Below are 10,373 nucleotides of genomic sequence, written 5' to 3' on the forward strand. Positions count from 1 at the left end.
ACTATTTTTTGAATATCTTTTTATTTTCTCACAGGTACATTTTGGGAATTGAAGTAAATATGCAAGGCAGAGTGTTTCACAAAAATGACCACTGTTGCAAAATCACTCTCGATTTCTTTGTGTTTAAATGGGCAGGTTCTGCATGTAACGCAAGTGGACACGATGGGTTCCATACAAAACCTGGAATGAGACTGAGATTCTTGAAAAACCTGCACGTCTGGATTAGAAAAACCACTAGAATCATCAAATTTAACACAGTGTCTTTATTTATATTGGTATATAAGATCATTTTAAGCCATGTTTTCCAGATCAAATGCACTGACACCTAGGTAGCTTTCCCTGTCCCAATTTTGGTCCCATTTTTGGCCCCAATATTTTATTAAAAATTTATTTATTTTGGGATGGCTCAGAGCAAGAGTATAATTTTTTTGCATTTATCTGAGGTCCTCATTAGTTACATCCTAGGGGGAAATATGTCAAAATTTCTGTTTTCTAAAAAGCTGGCAAAGTCTCAGATACCAAAATAAACCCAGTTTCATGGAAAGACACATTTACTCTGAGTTTTCATGAACATGTAAATTAAATATAGGAAATTAAATATAGGAAAATACATGATTTACAGAGAAAAATGTAAAATACAGAGGATAATATTTTAACAAATGATGATAAATCACTTAAAGAAGGTTAGATATAGAGAAAAATTAATTTGGGAACTGCCACAGAAGTAGTGCTAGGTCTTTATGGGTTAAACCACTGCTGCAGCTACTGAGGCTTTGTGGTCTTTTCTCTCTTCAGGTACCATCAGCTCATGGGTGGTCATATTTATCCTCCCCATTAACAGCGCCCTTAACCCCATCCTCTATACACTGACCACACGACCTTTCAAAGAGACTATTCTGCAAGTTTGGGCCAATTACCGGCAGAAGAGGCCACTGCTGAGCGGTCATCCGGCCCATCACCCATCACTTACCTGGCAGGAAATGTGGCCCCTGCAGGACAACAGCCAGGGCCTCGCCGCAGGGCAACTCCAAGAAACGAAAAACACGCAACCGAAGCTCACCCCAGTGGAAAATGCCAACGACGGATTTAACGACATTCCCACATGCACGCAACAAGAACACAAACCACCTACAGTCGTGTCCGTATGTGCACAGAGTCAAACAGTACCACACACAACCACACAGAACCACACATGAGGTCTAACGGCACATCTATCATTACCTCAACCAATTATGTGAGAATCAGGTTTATCTGGTGTATTACATGACTGTCTTTAATTTGTCTTTGTGTTGTGTTTATATTTCTCCCATGAATACTAAAGAAATGCTCTGATTGTGAAGATCAGATGATGACTTCAAATTAGTTGCCACACTGATGTCTGGGTTAGCATTTGTTCCAACAACTTTCTTTAGTCATAATATTGAACTTTTATGGTCATATTAATTTTTAATAATTTGCCAAGTTAGTGTACTGTGTCCTCAGTTGGCCACTTCATGTCCTGCATTATTAAAAGCAAATCCATGGGAGCTCTAGCCTCCTAATTAGGTTCCCTGCAGAATTTCTGATGGATATTAATTTACTAATTTTCTTCACCACCTCTGTGCTTCTGCTCATCTGTTTTGGTCTGTTTCCTGACACTTGGCCTCTAAGGGACACTCTGTTTAATCCCTTAACCATACTAGTGCCTGAATGTCAGTACACCTCACTTTTCCAGACTCAGTTGTAGAGATTCACAAGAAGAACATAAAGACATTACCAACAAATAACACTGACTACACTGTCTGGACAAATATTGCATCAGCCACAGGTAACCCAGTGTTACATCAGTCACAAGCAACTCCAAGATTCAAAGCTTTTTTTTTTTTTTTTTATTGTCAACTCACTAGATGCACAGGACATACAGAGAATTGAGATGCTGTTTTTCTCCCACTTTGTTATTAAAAAAAAAAGGGGTCAAAAATAGAACAAGAATAAATAAGAGGTATAAAGAATAAACTAATAGAATCTAAAATGTATACATCAATGGTAGGGCAAAACAGTAATGGTTATGAGGTGAATAATAGATCAAAATTGCAGCAGATATAACGGTAGCAGCAGCAGATATGACAATAGTGCAATAATTCATACATTTGAAGTGACTTTTAATAGTGTATGAGGCTCACAGGGTCATGTGTTTTTTTCTACTTCTTCTATCCTATGTATTAGAACCAAAAAAATGTCCCACAACTTTTGGTTGTCTGATGCTGGCAGCAAAACACTGTCTTACAGGCAACATTTCCAGCATTTCAATATGTGCATTAACTTTTTAGGGAATTAAGGATCAAGCCTTTTGAGATTTGGTAGCACTTTACATTACAGTTCGGTAGTAACATGGTAATAGTGAGGTGAGCGCTTGATAATTAAAGGCTCAATTTGTAAGATTTGAGTGAGCTGATGTGCTTACAGGAAGTTTATCTTTATACCACAGAGTTTTATAAAAAAAAAAAAAAAAAAGGAATGAAACCAAGATTTATTTTATTTATTTATGTATTTATTTATTAGGAACAGTGCGTATTAATAATGAACATCTACAACAATTGTAGCTGTAAATACGCCAGATTGTAGCAACAGTGCTAATTTCCCTCTGTAGTCCTTAGATGTATTGTCGTGATATGGGACCTTTTAAGTGTAATATCCCTGATGACCTGGCTCCCATACACTTATATTGCACTTGTCAAGCAGTAATTTCAGTCCGGTTTCTTTTGTTGAACTCATGAGCATTTTTTACGGTGGTCCATCTTTAAATTACAGTTGTGCTAACTGCTTACTGTAAACATTATTGCAAAATTTACCTCACAAGTCAAAACTACCAACAAGCAACATAGCATTTGGAACTAAACATTTTGCCTGTGTGACAAAGTAAAATTCCAACTACAACCAAAAATCTTTCCCCAAAAGAGTACTTCAGTAACAAAATGATCCACACCTACACTAGTTGAATGGCTCATTCAAAGCAACAGCAACATACAGTGGTGCATTCTATAAAACTGGTGTCTAGTGCATGTGTTTGGCTTTTTACTTTTGTTTTGAATTCAGCACATCAAATCATATTTCAATGAACTCAAAGGCAGAATGGATTCAGTAAAACATACAGTGTACTTTTGCTCATTTACAGGAGTTTGACAACAGAAATGAAGGACGAATGAATAATACACAAATCAATATGCTGCAACAGGCAAATTGTGCAATGGTAAATAAAAACATACAGCACTTTTATATGGGATCACAAGAGAAGACTGTAGGTGGATAGTTTTCAGATCAGCCTTCTATTAGGGTTTAACCACAGTACTACTACTACTACAGTAATGTCATCCTAGATAGGTAACAGCAAATTATCCACCCTGATATGGTAGGATGTGTGTCTTCTCCTATTGCCATCATTGTTTTCGTCCTTATGGTTCTCTTACTCCTCTCTCACTTATTCTCAGCCTTACTGCCTCCATGTTTGCATATTTCTCCTAGTAGAGGTGAGCTCAGGCCACTTCATAACACTTTGACTCACTTAGAAAATGACTGCTCTTCAGTTAGTGTAGAAATTCTTTCAAATATCTCGAGTATGCTTTCGTTCATTAATAGATGTGTTTTCTAAATGATTGTTGGGAGTTTTCAAGCACCTAATATAAGAACCAGCATGCAATGTGTATCAGAAAATTGCAACTCCTCCTTCTGGTGCAGTTATGTAAGGTACATTTACTAATTGTTAGGGTTTTTTTTCCTTTTTTCAAAGTGTTCTTGTTTGTTTGGAAGTCTTGCTCACCTGCTGAATCTGACTTGTTTTTACCTGACAGACCGCTCTACTGTAATTGTGGTTAATACATAACACTAACAAGAACATCACGACTTTGTTATGCAAATATTGGAGGAAGTTTTACTATGTCAGTAAATTAGCATTTAGCATTAACTTGCCCATCACCCTTTGCCTGTCCACAGCTGCACCCTTTGTCTAAATTGACTGTATAGAACTAGTCAATCAAAGAACCATGGAGTTTGTGATTTGACCATTGCCATGTTGGATTTTTGGAGCCAGAAAGAGCCAAATGAGATGGAATTGCAGGAGCATGATTGGGTCAGAGCTGTCTACGAAGGTGTAAAAAGTCATTTTCCAGTCTTATTTGTCAAGCCTATTAACCACAACCACAGTCAAACTGTCAGGAAAAAAACGTGTTGTTCAAGTAAAAATCTCCAGCAGTCCAGTTTCATATAGACTTGTTGATCAGAGCCTAACAGAGCAGACATTAAAGCCTTATATTCAGCCTGGGATCTGATTAAGGTAATGGTTTAAAGATGGACCACCAGATTACTTACTACAGGTTCCAAATAAAAAGGAAGAAAATGGAATGAATCCTGGAAAAAACGATTGACATAATAGAGAAGTTCAGTGTAAGTATGTGAGAGCCAGAGCTTTTTGGAGCCACATCCAGTTATAGTTTAAAGTTACTTTCACATTGGCTTTGTATTGGAGCTGAGGTTCATTGAGGTCACTTCTGGCACCAAGGAGGAAACATGGTGATGACCAAAGTAGAAGCATTTGGCTTCAAAACAGCACTTCACCAACCAACGTGTAACATCCCTGTAGCTCAGACCATGGGTCGCTGGTGTTGCAAACTGATGCCACTAAAAAGGAGCAGAGGAGCAGCACTGAAGAACTTGTGAGTGAGGATTTTTAGGGAAAGACCAACTTAAGTGGCTGTTAATGAGGGATGTAGATGACTAAAGTCACTTTTACACAGAAATCTGGGGAAAAAGGTGAGATTGTGATCCCACCTTTTTGCCACCATTGACTGATTTCCACAGCTGAGCCAAAAGACTAACAGAGGTGAGACCGGCTGGACTTTTACACAGCAGACCTGCGTTCCGAAAGTGCAGCGCAGCATATAATGTGACATACAACTTGCATGTCAGAAATACCCCGAGCATCGCGGTGTTGCTAACCACAGTCTTTCACGTTCCCACAAATGTTAGCATGGATAGAGTCCACCACCCAAAGTGACAACAGCTCGCAGATCTCAGCGTCTACCCAGTTTGACATCTTTCTGGTCGCGTTGATACGTTTGTTTAATGTACACGGCCCACACTCATTTTTAAATCCCCCCAGCCCAGGGGTCATACACTCAGTACAGCACCAAAACGACACCTTGGTTGCAGAACGAGAGGTATTCCTATTACATAGCGTTCTGGAATCATGATTCCACCTTTATCATGGTTCTGTTACTACCTTCAGGAGCGTTACAAAGCTAAAGGTGGGACCAAATGATCCCACCATTTTGTTTACCCAGATATAGTTCGGAATAAAGGTGAAATATTCCCAAAACACAGGGGTGTCAAATATGCGGCCCGGGGGCCAAATCCTGCCCACCAAAGGGTCCAGTCCAGCCCTTGGGATGAATTTGTGAAATGCAGAAATTCCACTGAAGATATTAACAATCCTTTTAGTTCAGGTTCCACATTCAGACAATTCAGTCTCAAGTGGGCAGGATTCAGTAAAATACGATCATAATAACATAGAAATAATGACAACTTCAAATGTCTCTTTTTGTAAATGTAAATATTTTCATGTATTTGCACTAAAAAAACTACAATTTTGCAAAAAAAATTTGAATAACCTGAAATGTCTTAAGAGAAGTAAGTACAATTTTAACAATATTCTGCCTGTTACTTTTGTGTGTTTATAGATCCACTGTGATCTGTAAGTTATAATATACATGTGTAAATGATCAACTGAGGCAGAATATTGTTAAAATTACACTTATTTTTTCAGTTTGTTCATGTTATTCACATTGTTTGAAAGGATAGTTTGTAAATGTAAACCTTTCATAATGTAAATTAACTTTAATCGCTCTAAAACACAGAGAAAAGTTTGGAGTTGACATTATTTATCTATTATTATATTATTATTTTACTGGTTCGGCCCACTGCAGATCAAATGTAGCTGACTCTGGCCCCTGAACTAAAATGAGTTTGACACCCCTGCCATAACAGAAGTGCTGTATAAACTTAGAGGTTTGCGAACATCAACAAATAATACCAGACTCTAATGTAAAGTGCTACCAAAATTTGAGCCGACTTCATCTTTATTTCAGGTTTACAAGTTTGTAGATAATTTTAGTTTGTTTCAGCAAATCAAATCACATAATCTAAAAAGAAAGTCAGCTATAGAAAATCTGTAAATCCAATTGATGAATTTCATTGAACTGACTAAATCATTCTGTTGATTTAAAGGCTACTTGTGGCAATGCTGAGGTTTAATGTTTGAGGCATATAAATGTGTCTTTGTTTTACTTTATGAGGCCAATGTATGAGGCATTCAGATTGATGCTATTGTCTATGATGCCCTACAGGTTTAGAGCATAACCTGTATGGAACTATATTTTTCTGTCACTTCCTAATAGTCAGTTGACCAGCATTTTAACTTCTTTTCATGCATTTCCTGACGAAATTTTGCCTCATTAATGTAAAAACTCTTGTTTGATTTTTTGGGTTTAATCTTTACAGCAGCAGCTGGTTTGGTTGATTTTGGAATAACAGAGGAGAACATTGTATTGAATATGAATGTGAATATGAATATGAATATTGAAACAGCCACTGTGGTTAAACAGACGTCGATGAAAGCAGAAGTTCAAATCACAGCAGCAGAAAATTTCAGTAACAAAGAGCATACTGTGTCTCTGATGAGAAACTCCTTAAACCAGGCACAGCACATATCGTCCCACTGCAGACGAACAATGACAGCAGCTGCACTCCCTCTGCCACTTTTTGGCAATAATAATAATCACAGTTCCCATTGAACAGGTGTACTACCCGCAGGCAGAATGGGTGACAGATGCACCTGTTTTATTTCTGTTTGTTCATTGGCTATTGTGATTTTAAAGACTGCATTTGAAATCCTCAAAAATAGGAAATGCACTGCACATTTTCACTTTTTCAGATGTTTTGAACCCTAAAATCCAACAAGTTGCATTAGTAAAAGCAGATGTAAAACAGAAATGTATCCAATCAAACACTAGAACTCATGATAGCTTTAATAAGAACATTGCTGAAGCTGGAAAAATCATCGCATCCTGTTGGTTTAAGTGTTAGATATACATCAGCTGTTCATTTTTGGTAGTAGTTTATTTGGAGATGTAGCCATGTGATGATTGCTTCTCTGAGTCTAAGCTGCTGCTGCACTTATCTCCTGGAGCTTTGATGTGGGTTGAAGGCATCAGTCTCATCCACCAGTACCTGAACAGCTCCTTCTAGTGGATAATCGGCTCACTTACCCCCCTGAGGGGTGCCACATCTGAAAATACACTTGGCATGCAACTGAAAACTAACATTGATAGGATTTTTTAAAGTAGATAATGTCTCGGAGTGCTTAATCTTCCTTTAATAGAGGTTAAACTTGTTTACTTAGTCGTAATTAGAAACAGAGCCATGCTATTTATGTTTAGTTGAACCTGTTGAGTTGCCTCTGAGGATTTTTTGTGGTTCCTATCGATAAAATCTGTATTTCATTAATGTTGTCACCTAATTGTATGTAACATTCATAGTGTCTATGTTGGCAGTCCAGACAGTTTAAGTCTGTAGCTGCTTTCCATCCACAGTCACATGATGTGAGCCAGGATGTTCAAGTACAGTACTGCTGACGTCTCTCCAACAGGATTTCTGGGAACTGCAGAGCATCACACAACAGCACTGACCTCAAGGATTTGTTAATTAGCCAATTTTCACTGGTGAAAACCAACATTGGTATCATTATACAGCTCACTTTGGATTTAAATTGCATGAAACACATTAATTACTCACCAGCCTTAGTAGTTATTCCCTTTTGTAATCCTGGCCCACAGATGAAAAGGGAAATTGCAAAAAAAAAAAAAAAAAAAAAAAGAGAGAGAAAAGGTGTAGCCAATGTTTTCAAAGGATCATCAGTCCAATAATCATAGCCATTTTGGAAAACATACTTGAAGACTGGAATGAAGTTTTTTTTTGCCTCTTTGTTGTTTCTTTGTTTGTTTTATTAATTTTTCACTGAATCAATCTCAGCTTGTGCCTTTCTGCTTCCAAGCGTGAAATGGCACGTCAGAATTCATTTCATGCTGTACTTTGCTCGTTTCATGATTAAATGCAATCATAGTGTCTGAAAAGAACACATTTCTCATCAAGGTCACCACAGGGTTTTAAGATTTATCCAGGAGTTTTAATTAAAGATAAAATACATTCTTGTGTTTTTCTGTGTTTGTTTGGCTTTCAACCCACCAAAAGGCACTGTTGTTTATCTGAGACGTTACATTAAATTTGAGAAATATCAATGTTGCTGTGTTGATATACGATCAAGAATGTATTTGTGATTAGAACAAGTGTAAATGGGCGTTTTGATGGGTTGCAGCTGAAATAGTCAGACAAAGCTAACATATTTAGAATGGTTTTTAAGGCTTAAAAGTGTCACATTTTCCATACATCCTGTCTAAAATTTCCCAGCTGGCCTGGGAAATTAAACTTGTCGCACCAACCTTTTCACCCACCAAAAACTTAGATTCAATGATTTATACAGTGAGGACATTTGTCATCTCCACTGTGAATACTTAAATCAGCAAAGCCCAGATTCATGTGGAAAATGATGACTTCAGATGTTGTTGTATAAATGTATGAATTTATTGAAAATACCACATGAAAATAAGTTATTATAATTTGTAAATACATATGTGCCATTATATACATAGGTGTATTGTTTACATTTCCATTGATGCTATAAAGACATAAAGTCATTAGTTTTTTAGATACATGCATAAGGTGTGCATACGTACATTAAATGTTTTCAATGTTTTATTGTTTAAATTGTTGTACTGACTTTGTCCTACAGTAAAATTCATTTTGAGTAAAACTGCTTTTGTGCTTTTTTTTTTCTCTTGAATTAAATATTAGGCATAAATCCTATAGTTTTTCTTTAATTTGGCTTGTAACTGTTATCACTGTTATTGGAGTTTCATACTTTTGGAGATTTTCAACAAACAAAAGACAAAAGTATTATTAAAAGTTAGTCATCTAGGTCAAAAGAATCCTGACCAGATCTGTAATTGGGTTGAATCAAAAAAGTGATACTTCAATTTTAAAAAAATCTATTAAACTTTAATGTCCCACAGAAGTAACCCAGTGCCTGAAATATTAAACAGGCTGTTCTTGGTTTTGTATGAATCTTAATTAGTGAAATAACTTCAGGGATTTGAATGCCAGAATGCATTTCAGAGAACAAAACTGCATGATTAGATCTCACTAAAAATTGTGATACGCTATGTTAATGCCTAACGAATCTGAATTAGGGCAGTACATTGGTAGTATGTTTAATTAAAGTTTTTGACACTAATAATATGATGCTACAGTTTTTAGGCCAACTTTGAATGTCAATATGAATTGGTGATCTGAATTGATTAAACATGTTCATTTCGTACTTTATCTGCATATATTTTAATCTACTTGGATTGTACAGTTTCAACATGAACAAATAAATAAACTAAGATAAAATAAAACCCGATTGTTAACATAGTGTATTTTAATCTTTATGTTATAAAGAAATCCAATTTGATTCAAATTTAGAGGGAACAGGACGTTGATCTTTCATGTCTCACTCACAAATGACACAAATTATAGTTTATTAGTCAGTTTATGTTAAAAATCAAGGTCAAGGTTACTTTATTTGTACCCGTAGGTTGATTTGTTTTGCAGTCTAGGTGATTGCTTTGGTATTACAACAATACATACGTTGAACATGTAAGACAGGTACTTGATCACGCTTACAGACAGGACAGAAAGACAGGACAAAAAGTGTTCAGTGTTCCACCATTCATCAGTATAGCAGCATGGATACGTAAAAGAATAAAATGAATAAATAAGATCAAATAAATAAAAACAAGATGCCACGGAACACAATAAAAACCAGAAAAGATAAGAACAATCCGGGATAAAAAAAAAAAAAAAAAAAAAAAAAAAAAAAAAAACAGGATAAGAACATAAAATTAAAACATTTAAAAATTCGAAGTCACAATAATAATAAATAGAGCAAATAAATTATTCTCAAGAAGATGAAAATTTGATATACAGTTGGAATACAGTATCCTTCACAAACAGTCCTGTATGTTTGTTGTTGTTGTTGTTGTTTTTAATTTAACTTTTATTGATAACAAGTAGAAAAAGTCCTCTATGTTTTTTTAGTGAAGTGGCCTGAAATGACATCCACGTCTACTGTTGGACAATGTCTGATTAATATAATCTGTTAAATATCATTTCCCCTGGTGTGGACAGTACATCCAATGTATAGATCCACTCTAACGCAGTTATCATACGCAACCGCCGCAGCTGCG

The 10,373-nt window shown here is 36.2% G+C and overlaps 1 protein-coding gene across 1 annotated transcript in view; it reads left to right on the forward strand.

The window, feature by feature from the left end:
* rxfp1 (relaxin family peptide receptor 1) overlaps nucleotides 1-2,209 on the forward strand; it is a 230,813-nt gene extending 228,604 nt beyond the window's left edge. Inside the window, 1 exon segment of the mRNA XM_030146263.1 lies at nucleotides 796-2,209. Within this exon segment, the coding sequence (XP_030002123.1) occupies nucleotides 796-1,196 (401 nt within the window). The 3' untranslated portion in view covers nucleotides 1,197-2,209.
* Nucleotides 2,210-10,373: the final 8,164 nt, after the last annotated feature.

The sequence above is a fragment of the Sphaeramia orbicularis genome, chromosome 10 (assembly GCF_902148855.1).
Source record: "Sphaeramia orbicularis chromosome 10, fSphaOr1.1, whole genome shotgun sequence".
Lineage (NCBI taxonomy): Eukaryota > Metazoa > Chordata > Actinopteri > Kurtiformes > Apogonidae > Sphaeramia > Sphaeramia orbicularis.